The sequence below is a fragment of the Vombatus ursinus genome, unplaced genomic scaffold, assembly GCF_900497805.2.
Source record: "Vombatus ursinus unplaced genomic scaffold, bare-nosed wombat genome assembly UNPS02014830.1, whole genome shotgun sequence".
In the NCBI taxonomy this organism is placed as follows: domain Eukaryota; kingdom Metazoa; phylum Chordata; class Mammalia; order Diprotodontia; family Vombatidae; genus Vombatus; species Vombatus ursinus.
Window position 1 is genome coordinate 12,662,089 of NW_020954608.1, and position 14,872 is coordinate 12,676,960.

General features: G+C 40.1%; 1 protein-coding gene across 1 annotated transcript in view; it reads right to left on the minus strand.

Annotated features, from left to right (window-relative positions):
* The window catches only part of LHFPL3 (LHFPL tetraspan subfamily member 3), a 475,954-nt gene extending 473,127 nt beyond the window's left edge, over positions 1-2,827 (minus strand). The window contains exon 1 of the mRNA XM_027838886.1: positions 2,386-2,827. Within this exon, the coding sequence (XP_027694687.1) occupies positions 2,386-2,827 (442 nt within the window). The remainder of the gene's footprint in view (positions 1-2,385) is intronic.
* Between the last annotated feature and the right edge of the window lie 12,045 nt (positions 2,828-14,872).

The following is a 14,872-nucleotide window of genomic DNA, read 5'->3' on the forward strand; positions in this document are numbered from 1 at the left end:
TGGTCTTATCTAAGAATTTTTAAAAGTTAAATAAAATTAGTAATTCCAAATAAAGGCTTGAAACACATGCATGGATATGTACTTCTCTAAAAGTGAGGGAAATGTTTCTCCTATCATTTCAGTTCAAGAAATGCCCTGAGATTTCAAACTAATATCTGAAAAAAAGATTTATGTCAAATTCTTGAGAATATACTTTCTTCCCTCTTTCAGAGAAAAGGGTACTAATTTTAAAATTTTAAGGATTTTCTCTTATGTTTGATAGTTATTCTTTATAAAATACTAAAGTCAACTTCAAAACATTAAACCCTGAGCAAGAAGGAAAAATTTCAAAGTCAAACCCAGCTTGCTAAGAATTGAAGCTCTGTGAACTTTCTCCAAAAATGACTTCTCTTTCTAGTGTCATAGTAAGGCTTGGTTTTAATGTATAAAACCTTATAACCATATGGTCAATATATCTTTATCCAAGGTTAATTTCAGTGGTTTGAATGATGAATCTGATTTGAACCACCAAACCTAAATAGGTCATTTAACTGAGAGAAATTAGATTAGCTGTGCAGGGTCAAGTCTTTCCCCAAACATCTGCATCCTGCATGTCCTTTTTCTCTTCAGGGTCAAACCAGGGATAGGAATGAAGAACAACTCTAGCTGAGTTTCTATAATATACTCATTCATTTCAAAGGGTCTAATATTTTTTGGCATAAATTTTAAAGTTATACCATTTTGAAACTGCCATTAAAGTTGACAGCAGTTCAGAAAAAAAAAAGTGGCATAGGAAGCTGCAGAGAAAATACCTTTTTTTTTTCTGTGAGGAAGACAAATATCCTCCTGTAGAGATTTTAAAATTCCCAAATCAGTATATTCATGACCATTTCTTGGTACCCTTCCAATACAGGTATTTAGAGTGTATAGTGTCATCAGTCAACTGGGACACTTTTTTATAAAAAGAAATGACTTTTACACAATTTTAGTCTCAAGGAGATTCCCCATTCTCATATCAAAAAAGTAATATACAGGATGATATAGGAGGGAAATCAAACACTGACAAGACCCCCAGATGTACATATGTCAACTGGCCTTGTAAATTCAGAGTCTGAAGCCCTGCTCCCCAGAACACACTGCCAGGTTCTTAGGATAAACTACAAAATCTTGAAGCTAACACCTTTGAAAAATAAAAGGGAATACAAATGAGAAAGCCTAAGTATCTGAAATACATTCATTATTTGGACATTCAACCAGCCTTTTTGGAACCAGACTCAACTTTATCTTATGTATCTTGACAGGAGTGGTTCAAGGAACTTGGGGGGAGGTTAGTATTTGGAAAAGAAGGTGTCAAAGTAGAAGGGGGATTCCAAGAGAGGTTGGTTAATATCAGTCAAAAGGAAGGGAAAGAACAAGAGAGAAGCAGAGTTTTACTTCTAAACTCTTCAAAATGGCTAAGAAATCACTTTTTTTTAATTTCTGGGATAAAAGTCACTCTGATGCTCAGAACTGCATTTTTTTAAACGTCTATTTATTCACCTATCCAAAGGCTGACCCAAGCAGGCAAAGATCTTCCAGGGAATGAAAATGAAATTAGTTTTCTTCACTTACTACCTCCCAAAAGGCACTCCTAAGATGGAATTATGAAGGAAAGTGAACCTGTATCTTCTCCCAAGACCTCTTTCTCCCTCTTGGTGGGGGGGGGGGGGGGGAGAGAAAAGATATTTTGACAGCTAAAAGGCAAGAATTGCAAACTTGACATTGGGAAATCTCCAAGGAATTCTACATTTGTTGTCATTTAAAAGACTGAACCCACTACAGAATTTTCAAGTGTTCAAGGTAGACCAAGGATTTTTTTTTAACAAGCCTGGGGCAGATGGACACAAACCAACACTAGCACTCAGAGGCTCTAGTCGCCCTCCAGCAATGACAGAACCATAGTCCAGGAAGGCACCAATAAGTAGGCTGATAAACACAATCTCAGGAACAAAACCTCCAGGACAGCCTCCTCAAATTCTCTTTCCTCATTCCCCTGCCCCTCACACCCTCAGATTCCTCCAATTTGAGGATTTCAGTGACTCTTCTTTCACCTTTATAAACCGACTCTTCCCAGCAACTGACTTGCAGCTACTGGTCCCTTCAGGTGTCTTTCCCCTGGACTTCTAAAAGGCACCCAAATGCCGCGGGATGGTTTGCCATCTGATGGGGTGGGGGGATGACTTCTGAGTACCGGCCTTATCCACCTCTCTCCTCAACCCTTGTCCGATTAAGTTTCTCCATTAAAGAGAAACATCCCCTCACCGTCTCCTCTCACGAAATGCCCCTTTCCGGGCTCTGCCACTTCCCTCCCCGGACACCTCGAGTACCCTCCCCTCCTGGAAGAGAGGGGGGCGGGCGGGCACTTACCAGAGGTGAGCTGCATCCAGGCACAGATTTTGTAGACGGTGGCCGTGTTGCAGAAGAAGAAGAGAGTAAAGCAGACGATGCAGGCGATGATGAGCATCATGGAGAGCCCGATGAAGAAGGAGGCAGCTTTGAAGGCGCTGGAGGGCAGGGTGGAGAAGTCTGTAAAGCTGCCCCGGCAGGTCAGTTCCCTGGAGAAGCCGTTCCCGATGCAGTAGTGGAAGAGCCCGAAATAGCCCGCTTGAGGAGTGTCCACACCGTCCCCGATCCAGTAGGGCTGGATGAAGCACACCACGTTGACTATGGCAAAGCAGATGGTGAAGATGGCCCAGAGCACGCCAATGGCCCGGGAGTTCCGTACATAGTTGGTGTGATAGAGCTTAGCAGCCTCCTGAGCTGGGAGCATAGCGGCGGCGGCGGCTGCTGCTGCTGCTGCTCCTGGCATTCTCCTCCTCCACCACCACCGCCACCTCCTCTTCCTCCTCCTCCTCCTCTTCCTCCCCCTCCCCTCACCTCTTTATGCACAGGAGGCACACGCACACACACGTACACACACATACACACACGGAGCAGCGCTGTACCTCCAATGCTCCAGCCTCAGCCGAGCAGCGCCAGTTTCAGAGTCTGCATCCTCCCTCCCGGAAGGAGACAGGGGGGAGGGCTGAGCATCCCCCCTTTTGCTCGCCCTGATCTTCCTCCTGTCCTCCTGCTTCTCCAGCCCAGCTCACCACCACTCCAACCCCCCCCCAACCCCCACCTCGATTTTCTCCACTCCGCTTTTCTCTGACTCCAGCTGCCCGTGGCGATTGCTCCCGCAGCTGATGCTGCTGTTGCTGCAGCTGCTGCAGCTGCTGCAGCAGGAGGTGGCAAATCCGCTGCTGGGCAATAAGGCGCTAGGCTCGAGTTGCCCAGGAAAGCTACGGGGCCAGGACTTGGGTTACGCCGGAGCCGGAGCGGCAGCACGAGAAAGCGCGCGCCGGGGCGAGCTGCTGGTGGAACGAACCCCCAGCGCTCGCGGCAGGCCCGGGGACGCCCCTCACGTGGCAGACAGAAGCGGGCAGGGGAAACTGCTCCCGGAGCAGGGTAGGAAGGGAGGCAGGGCTGGGGCGACAGCTTTGAGGAAAGGAGAGGAAAGCGCAGGAGAGGAGAGAGTGCACAGCCCCCATTGGAGAGCTCGGAGCGTCCCAGGGATTCCCAGAGTTGGTGCTGGGCTCTGGGCCCGACGCCGGGCTTATTCCCGAAACATTTCACCGCGACGCCGCAAAGTGCTTCAACCTTTCTCAATCTTTGCAGGGGAGGTGATGGGGGAGGGGTCAGCGACAAGTGAGGAAGGGAGGGGCGGGGGCGACCCCAAATTGAACCCTGCCCCAGCGGTGTCCCCCACCCCACCCCCACGCCGGAGGAATCTGAATGGGGATCCCTTGCTAGCTGCTCGTTTAGCAGAAGTGGCTGCTGAAAAGAGTGACTGGAGGAGACGAGATGAAAGTTGAAAGGGGGCTGGCGAAAATTAAGTAAATACTTAATGGTTAGGAAAGCCACCTCTTTAGCCCCAGGAGACAGTCTTCGTGGGTTGCTGCATCCAAAAGGGAAGAAAATAAAAAGCATCACCAGCTAGTCAAACTTCCTGTGAGGAACCTCTCTGAAATTAGGCTGGTCTTCTCACAACAGACATAAAATCGCCTGACCTGTACCAGAAGACTTTCCAACTCTTTCGGACCTGTCAGAGTTTGAACTCTGCGGGCCTAGCCTTTGAGAACTGCGGGTCACTTCAGAGGAATGAATAGACTTCACGGAGGAAATAATAAATGAATGGAAAAAGTCAGATAACTAGGGTTTGAACCTTGGCCTTGTAGCTTGCTACAGTGACTACGTGCCCTTGGGCAAGTAGTGACTTTACCTCTCTGGGTTTTAGCTTCTTCATCTACATAATAAAAGTGTGAGTTTCTAAGCTGACTTCTAAGGTTTCCTCCCCTTCCCCTAACTCTAAATCTATGATCGCGATGCTCAGCACAATGCTTTGCACTTAGTAAATTCTTAGTAAGTGCTTTTTCACTCACACTTGACCACATGCTTATCCATGGTGATTTGATAGTTGAATGAAACAGACGTGCCCAATTTAGTGGTTCCCTCAGTGAGATTCCTCCATTGTCCCTTCCCATGTCACTTTTATATTAACCACTCTTTTATAGCACCCATTTTGTTGTACTCTGTACAATATAGAAAATCACAGATCAATTGAAACTTCTTATTAATAAACAAATGACTTTTCAAATATGTTTAGGCTTAGTGAGTATTCCCCATTCACATGTCAAACAAGTGCTGTGTAGCACCAAAATTAAACACTGCCAACAAGATGTGAAGATGTACTTCCATAATCTAACACCTACAACGTCCTTTCCTGTGCTAAAAAGCAATGATTCTGTGAAGCCACTTGTAGTCAGAAGTCCTCAGCTCCATTCTAATTTCTTTTATTTAACTAGTCCTATGACCTTGGGCAGGTAAGCTTCCCTAATTACGTCTCTGATGCTTACTACCTGTGTGACCTTGGGCAGATCAGTTAACCTCCCTGTACCCCAATTTCCTCATCTGTTAAATAATGGGGTTGGACTAGAAGGCCTCTGAGCTTTTTTCCCTCTCTTGATCTATGATTCTAAAATACTCTGATCCCTCTCAGGGCTCCAGTTTCCTCATCAGTAAAATAAAGTTTCAATAAATGATCTCTAAGGTACAATCCAGCTCTGATGTGCAGTCAATCAGTCAATAAACATCTAGTAAGTACTTTCGTGTGCCAGGCACTGTGCTAAGCCTTGGGGATGCAAAGAAAACCAAAAGGCTGTCCCTTCTCTCAAGGAGCTCACAATTTAATTCTGTAATTCTAAGTTGACTTCTTTCCATCATCTTCCCCTACCCCTCCATTTCTCCCTCTCTTCCTCTTCTCTCTACATAGTTATTTATTTATATACTTGTCTTATCTCTCCCCACCCAACCCTCATTAAAAGATCCTACTAAAAATCTAGATTGCAAGCTACTTCAGCATAAGGAATCCAGTTTCATTCATCTGAGTATTCCCCACATTGACTTGCATATAACAGGGCACTCCATAAATAGTTGTTACATTGAATTGAATAGAACATACATGACAGGCAAACTGAAATCTTATTTAAAAGTAGACAATCTAAGCATATCTCAATAGGATGTTCAAAATCATGAAAAATCACAAATGAAAAAACAACCACGGACAGAGACCTGGAAGTAAACATGCAGGAGAAATGTAGAGTGTTGCTTAGGATTTTTAAAATTAATTTTATGCCATGAATACATTAACAAAATAGACAAAGTAGTAAAAGTCTCTGTTTTATAGATCAGCCCAAGTCCATTTTCCTTCAAATAATCTCGATATTTCAAAGTGTGTATTTGTCCTGAATTGTTCAGATAATTAATTTTACTCTCCATTTCACATTGCTGTTGTAAGACTTTGCTTTCATGAGTTTTTTCCCACAATCTGACCCTTTCTTTTTTTTCCTTTCCTCTGCTTTCCTAATATTCATTTCCCTCATGCTTGCTGTTTCATTCCTTGTTCCTTCTTTCCATGCCACAAACCAAAGAAATGTAATCTAGTACAATGAGCAGTGGGACTAAAATGTTCAATAGTTAGAGATTTTACTTAGAAATAAAAACTGCTTTCATAGATATGGCACAATATTCTTTCTTACGCATAAATCTGATCATGTCACTTTTCTTCTCAAAAATCTTCAGTAGCTCCCTATTTCCTCCTCAGTAAGTTCTAACTCCTCCATGGCATTAAAAAAAAAACAAAACCCATAACCTGAAAATCATGCTTCTCTTTCATCTTCATCATTATTACTGTATACTCCATGCTCTGGTCAAATTAGATAACTCTGTATCTCCAAATAGTCACTTCAAGGTCATATCTCCTTTAGGGTTCATTCTTTAAAGTCAGATTTAAATTTCATTTCCAAGATTTTCCTGATCCACCACCATTCACAATCATAACAAATCTCCTCATGGTTACAACAGAACACTATTTTGTAACCCTCTGGCATATTTCCATTGTTGGAAAATATAGTCATTCATGTCGGTATCTTTTTTTTTTTTCCTTACTAGACTGTTTTTTCCATGAAGACAGAGGACATGTAGTAAGATATGTAAAGCTAACATGCAACATTCCCAATGCTTGGCCACTTCAAATGCCAGAACACCTCAGAGAATGAGATTCAGTTTCATCTTCTGATCCCCCCATACAACTTTTAGAGACCTCTCATGTAAGATGGGCAGGTAAGTGGCACAGGGGATTGAGTACCAGGCCTGGAGTCAGAAAGACTCATCTTCCCAAGTTCAAATCTGGCCTCAGACACTTACTAGCTGTGTGACCTTGCACAAGTCACTTAACTCTGCTTGCTTCAGTTTCCTCATCTGTAAAATAAACTGGAGAAGGAAATGGCAAATCACTTTAGTAGCTTTGCCAAGAAATTCCCAAATAGGGTCATGAAGAGTTGGACTTGACTGAAAAACAATTGAACAGACATGTAAAAAAGTACAGACTAATGGTCACACTTCTCTTGAGTAGAGGAAAAAAAAGTAAATTGGTTTAAATAGTACCATAAGGGAATTTGGTTATACAGGAAGAATGATTTACTGTTGATGAAGTTAAGTCTTTTACCATAAAAAGTGGTAGAACTCTAGAGGTCCTTAAAATAGGATGGATTATATTGTCTGGCTGGGAATGTGCATAATATGATACTTCTGATCCTTTGATTATATGATGACTGATTCTACTGGGATATTTTATCATCATCATCATCATAATCAATAATTTTACTTTCAATTATGCAGGACTTCTGCAGTTTTCTTTCTCTGCTTTTCCCAGAGACATTGGTAAGACAGAAGGTTTTGACCATAGGACAGAGAAGAAGAGGGCATGAGAGGGTAATAGGATTTATAAGACCATCTGGCAAGACCACCCATCACTGGAACAGAGATAGCTTTATAGGAAGTACTGATGTTAATTTCAAGTGACTGCACCAAGCTCCCAAATCCCCTAGCACCTGGCTGTGTGAAACAGTGCCTCTTTTAAAAATCCATGTCTAATTAGCTCTCTTGCCAATGGCGGTATTGAGACAGGCTAGAGCAGTGTCTGGTAGTGACGATTTCTGGATTTGGACTTTAGCTCTATAATTAACTTAATATGACCCCAAAAGATTGGTGCCTGGCATGAAGCCAAATGCAGTGACTTCAAAATTGCCATTCAACTCATTACATTCCCAAGATGGGTTTGATTCTAAGTAAAGAATGAACCCTAGGCAGTAGTCAATGTGGGAGGGGTTGTAGAAAGGCAGGCACCCTAGTACACTATACTTGAAGCTATGAACTGGTATGAGCATTGTGGAAAGCAATTTGGAATCATGCTAAGAAAGTGACTAAAATGTCCATAGCCTTTGACCCTTAGCTTCTACTGCTAGACATGTTATCCTAAAGATATCAAAGATAAAAAGTTTCACATGCAGGAAAATATTTATAGTCAACAAGCATTTATTAAGTGCCTACTATATGTCAAGCACTGTATGAAGGGCTGGGAATACTATACAAGCATAAACAAAGATAATCTCTGTCTGCCCTCAAGGAGCTTACATTCTAATGGGGAGGCAGAGAGACAACACATAAAAAGAAACTGAAAAGAGATGAGGGACAGAAAGTCTGGAGAATCAGAAATGGAGCCTAGAGTTTAATAAAGACATGACTGGCCTGGAAGCTTTCCTTAAATTAGAGGTTCTGGGAAAAATCAAACAATCAGAGCAAGGGGCCAAGGGGCAGCATATACATCTAGTGTGAGAAGTTCAAGGGTAAAGTAAACTTCTAGGATAAGTATGTCTCTGTGCCATGGGAGAAAAAGTCTAGGAGGCAGGGGGTAGAGCCTGTAGAAGAATATAGTAGTAGTTTTTGTTTGTTTGTTTTAGTAACAAAGAACTTAAAGCAAAGTAGATGTTGAAGGATAAGGAAATGACTAAACATAATGTATTACATAAATATTATAGAATATAACTGAAACCAATGAAAAATGAATATTAAAGAAAAATATATTAAGAATACAGAAAACCATAAAAAGACTTCTATGAACTGATATAAAGTGATGTAAGCAGAATCAAGAAAACTACATATGTATATATACATATGTACACATATATGTATGTATATGTATACAAATGTGTGTGTAATATAAGTGTGTTTAAATATATACATGCAAATGTGTATATGTAAAATGACTCCAACAATCTTAAAGAATAGCAAAAGCAACAAAAATAAAAACTGAATTTTGTGTAACTTTAATGCCCAAACTTGGTCTAATGAAAAAGATATGAGAATGCACCTCTCTCCCTTCATTGCAGAGATGGGAAGACTGTGGTATATAAGCCTCGATCCTTCTGCCCAGAAGATCCCTAGGACCAATTTGGTCTTCTCAGTGTTCAAGGACTAGGAATAACCTGGGGCTGCTCAATGCTCTACAACTAAACAATGAGATTCCAGAAGTTATGCTAAGTATAAGACTAAATCGAAGTGGTTGGATAGAACTCGGCAGCTAGGTAATACAGTGGATAGAGTCAGGAAGACCTGAATTTGCATATGACCTCTGAGCAACTCACTTAATTTCTGTCTGCCCCAGTTTCCTAATCTGTAAAATGGAGATAATAATAGCACCTACCTTACAGGGTTGTTGTGAAAATAAAATAATACTCGTAAAGTGCTTTGTGAATTGTAAATTATTATGTAAATGCTAGCCATTATTAATTATTATTATTATTATTGTTAGAACTAGATCTACCTCAGAAGCAGGAAGCCAAACAGCTGTGAAACTCTATACCTTCAGTTCCCTGTGATAATTCTGGGGAAACATGTCTCCTTCTTTCCATTTCCTGATCTGTTAGGAAGAGATAATAAAATTAGTCTGATTCATACTGAGAAGTTGCTAATGATAGAAAAGTATTTTGAAACTATAACATGATTCATATGTGCTAAATAACCAGTAGAAGGCCTGATCATCAACAGCATAGAATTAGAAACATTGAACAGTAAAATCTCAAAACAACCAAGGGAGCCATCTCTCTTCAAAAATATTTCTTCTCTTCTGCCACACAGGGTCAGTAATGAGACCAACTCATGATTCAGTAAAGTTCCACCATGCTATACAGCATGAAACAAGAACTGTGTTACTGCTTCATAGATTCTATAATTTTAGTTTTAGAAGGAACATTAAGAATGGGAAAAGAAAAGTTAGACCACATGGCACTTCTTCTTCTTCTTTTTTAAATAATCTTTGAGATAATTCAGCAAACCAAATGTTTTGGTCCCAGACTAATCTGACAACACTATATGCCCTGGGTCAAAGTCAGTCAACAATCATTTATTCCTTATCATTTTCACATTTATCACTTATTATAAGTCAGGCACAGTGAATACAAATACAAGCAAAAAGAAAGATGGTGCCAGCCCTTAAGGAATTTACATTTTAATAGGAGAAGACAACATATAAAAGGAAGTAAAAAGGGGTAAGGAGATGCAAGGAAGGTACCAGCCACATATTGGGGAAGTCCAGAGTGCAGTTTGGTGAGAAATAAAGAGAAGGCTTGCCTGGGTACTCCATTTAAATGGAGGCAATGGAAAGAATCATCCAGTCAGAGGTGCACAGGAGGTGAGTGTTTCCCAGGTGTAAATTACAACGCATAAGATAGCTTTGTGAGTAAGTATAGACCAAGTAACTAAAAGAAATTAGACTGACTCAGATAAATCAAGCTGTAGTGAAGTAGGAATTTGAAGAAAAAAATGAAAATAAAAATGCTATCTGATCTATTTCAGGCTTATTAACGTGGTGATTCATTGGTACCTGACCTGATCTCCACAACAGAAAGACTTTAGTCATGAAACACTTCTATCTCACTAGGTTTTTATTTGTTGTTGTTGTTATGTCTGGAAAACACTTCTATCTCACTAGGTTTTTATTTGTTGTTGTTGTTATGTCTGGAAATCAAGATTGGTTTCTGCTTTCTTTTAGGACTTGCCAGCAAATGAATACTACCTCATACTGAATATTTCAAAGAATTCTCTATAAATTGGGCAGGATCCAGTTGATTATAGGATTCTGTTTTCAGTGTGACATAGTCCCCATCACATTGCAATGAGAGATTGGCCACTTCAACTTAAAGAGAAACATACACACATTGTCTCTTTTCTTTCTCTGGATTGTCCCTGCTGAATCAAAGTATGTATAAACTTAATTTTTTTGAAGTTTTATTAATTTTAATGGGCCTGATTACAAGTTCCTAAAGTTCTCTATACTTCAATATTTGGATATATCTATGATTTTGTCACCCAAGATTGTTTCACAGATGGAGATTCTTATCCAGCAGAATTCAGCCTGTGTAATTCTTGTGCATGCTCATCTATAAGCTCTCCAAAGATGATCTATCCATCCATGTCTAATCTACCTATATAACATGGTGTGCTTATCAATGTAGGACTAAGGCTGTCCATTTGTTATACATCACTCTTGCTACCTTACTGGCCCATTGGCTTTTCTGATCCTATATTTTCTAGGTGATATCTGTTTTATGTCATGCTTTTCATATAAATAAGCATTAATAATATGCTATTATACCTTCCATCCAAAGCTCAGATTTCCTTTTGAGTCACCAATAATTTTGGTTCATCAGATTAGGATAATTTGTGTTTTGAAGATGTATAGCATAACCAAGAAATATTAATGTAAAAAAAGATAATTTGTGTGTGTTACAGAGTAAGTTGGAATCATTTTAAACACTGTAAATTTCCAATAAATCTAGGCTGCTATCCTCCTATTCAGTTCTGAGCCCAAGATATTGTACTTCTGTAATGACTGTCCAAGATATAGGCAATGATGGACTGACTCACTGAACTGCCCATCTAATTACATTATAATCTTGGCAATGGTACTCTTCATCCATTTGGTTTTTCCTGTATGGATTGCTAGTCTCTTCTAGCAACTGGGATTTCATTGAAGAAGGTCTACAATATCCCAGGCCTTGTTATAATCAATACAATGTCATCTGAATAGAGTACCATATGGTGGATCTTGCCAGCTATGTGAAAAATTTCTTCTATTTGGACTCTGGGTGGATCCTTCATGACATTGGTAAACACATTTGACAAGTATAGGGCTCCTTTATGCCTCAATTGGCAATAATAATCAGAATATTGCTGAGCAATTAATCTATCAAGAGGCCATGCTATAGTGGAAAGAGTGTTAAATATTGACCACTAAATTTTGATTATTAGGATCAAAGGATCACAGATTTAAAGCTGATTAGGAATGAGGACTGAACCAATGATTTCACTAGTATAGGGAATTCCGAGGTAACTCCCTGTACTAATGCAAGTTATCACCTTCTCTGTAATTTGTCTCAGACAGTTGCCTAGGATACTGAGAAGTTAAATGGCTTGCAGAAGATCATGTATTATGAGAGGCAGGACTTAAACCTGGGTGAGTCAGTCAATAAACATTTACTAAGTGCCTACTATGTAGCAGGCACTGTGCTTAGCACTGGGGATACAAAGAAAAGCCAAAGACAGTAGAGATCTTCCTGGCTTCGATGCCAATTCTCTATCCACCAAATGTTGCCTCTAGAGTTGAAGGGGAATTAAAATCATTGATGGTTTTATTACAGAGAAAAAAAAGGTAGCCAGAAAGACCAGAAATTACTGACCCATATGACTATTTTCTCATTTTTTTTGTTTTGTTTTTTTTTGTTTTTTGCTAGACAATGGGGTTAAGTGACTTGCTCAGGGTTACACAGCTAGTAAGTCTTATGTGTCTGAGGTCAGATTTGAACTCAGGTCCTCCTGACTCCAGGGCCAGTCCTCTATCCACTGCGCCACTTAGCTGCCCCTGTTTTCTCATTTCTATAAAATTGTCGTGAAAATTACCTACACATATACTGGAGGTATCCGTAATGAAAACGCGAGGAAGGAAAATGCAGGCTTTTACAGATGGTTTCCTATGGCAGATACCTTTACAGTCATATACTTGACTAGGAAGTATAGAAAATACATGAGGCTGTTGTGTTTTTGGTTATTAAATACAAAAATAATGACTCAAAGCAAAATTCAGCTTTAAAGACAAGTTGCCTCTCACATAAATGCTAAGATAATAGGTAAGGCCATAAGAATATAGATCTAGGACTAGAGGAGACTTTAGAGATTACCTAGTCTAACTCCTTTATTTTACAGATGAGGAAACTGAGGCTGAGATCCATTAAGTGACTTGCCCAGGGTCACAATCTAATATATATATATATACACATATATGTATCAGTTCCTGAGGAAGGATTTTAATTCAGGTTTTCCCGACTCCACATTGTTGCTCTATCCTCTACATCTCACTACCTCTCTAATGAGTACTGGGACATGAGTTCAAAAGCTGACTCTGCTATTTATTACCTGTGTCACCTTGGGAAACTCAATTCACGTCTCTGAGCCTCACTTTTCTGAACTGTAAAATAAAAGGATTAGACTACATCACCTCTAAATTTCCTTCCAGTTCAATATCTATGGTCATATAATCTTGTGTTCATATGATCTTAACATTTCTGTATGACTCAATTTATCTTCTAGGCTACATTCTGCTCTGCTGAAACATGGAGGAGGCTACCCAGGATCAAAGGCCATTATGGAGGCACCTGGATGACAGAGTTGATGGAGATCTGGTCTTAGAATCAGCATGACCTGGGTTCAAATCCAACCCCACACACTCACTACCTTTGTGATCCTGGGCAAGTCACATACGCAACACTTCTCTCAATCTTGGTTTCTACATTTGTAAAATGAATATAATAATAGCACATATTTGACAGGGTTGTTGTGAAAATCAAATAATATGATTCCTGTGAAGAGGTTTGCAACCTTAAAGCACTATCTAAATATTAGCTATTATTTTATATTTGCTTTTATTTCATGGGTTGCCATGACCAAAGCCTACATCACCTTGTAGCCAACTTGCTAGTGATATGCCTCTAAGGCAGTCCAGGGGACATCATTAACCTAACTATAAATGTTTAACACAATTTATTGGGGAAAATATCCCTGGTTATAGCTTTGAATGATTGTGCACATTACATTATATCTCCTATGCTTACATAATGTTATTGTTGGATTATGATTCCCCTACTGTGATCGGTCAAAAGTTGCAGTTCACCTATGCTGTAATTCTCTATCCCTTTGGAGCTATTTCTAAGTGTTAAATTAACTAACTCATGGTGCTTGTTTTACAAAATGCTTACACTAGTAATCACTCTCCAGGTTGCCCCCAGCTTAGGGCTATGAGGACTGAGTAATAGCTAGGCATTTGCTGCTTTGTAGAAGCTATCTGAAATGCCATATATCCCAGATCTTAGGATGCTGGGCATGGTCCTTTGAAATGAAGAAAAGAAACAAACTTTTATTAAGCACCTACTATATGCTAGACACTATACTGTTTTACAAATACTATATCATTTAATTCTAAACAACTGTAGGATGAAGATGCTATTATTGTCACCATTTTACAGTTGAGGAGACTGAGGGAGACAGAGGTTAAGCGGCTTGCTCAAGGTCACACAGTTAGTAAATGTCTGAGGCCCAATGTGAAATCAGGTCTTCTTGATTCCAGGCCCAGCACTCTATCAACTGTGCCATCTAACTGGGGGAAAGAATAGTAGGGTAAGAGGCCATGTAGGAAAGAAATGGCACAATTGTTCCTCTATATAGAGTTTGTCTGATAAAACAACCACTTTGCCCATTAGCAAGTGACCCTTCCCTATTGGCACATGCCATAACTAATCTTCCAATACCCAGCACTCCCAAGATCTGAGATATGTAGCAGTTCAGAAAATGACTAAGCATCTATTCAATTGTCTTAATATTAGCTAACATCACAACATGTAGCTGACGTTGTCAGATTAATACAGACTCTTTTTAGGCTAAGGTGGTTCTTGGACAATAGTTATTGTCTCTTTTGGGGACCATGGTTGAAGCCATTACAGCCTAGTAGGATGATCAGACCTGGGTATTTCGATGTTGGTGTCAGAGGGCATGGATTCGAGTCCTGACTTGGCTACTTACAACCTATGTAGCTTTGGGCTAAACATTTACTCTTTCTGAGTCTCCATTCCTCATCTATGAAACAAGGGGGTTGGATTACGTGACCTCTGAGGTCCACCCACACACACACACACACACACATACACACACACCTTCTGTAACCTGCAATCCTGGCTAGACATAACATTTTAGCCTGAGATTATTTGAATATAATCAAACATGGAGGTAAGGGATTAATGACCTCTATGGTTATTCTAGGAATAATACAAAGTTTGATCTGGGGTAAAGCTAATGGGGGTAGAGGTTAGAGTTGGAAATGAGCAGGTGATATCCCTCCACAAGACCATAAAATCCAGCAAAATGAATT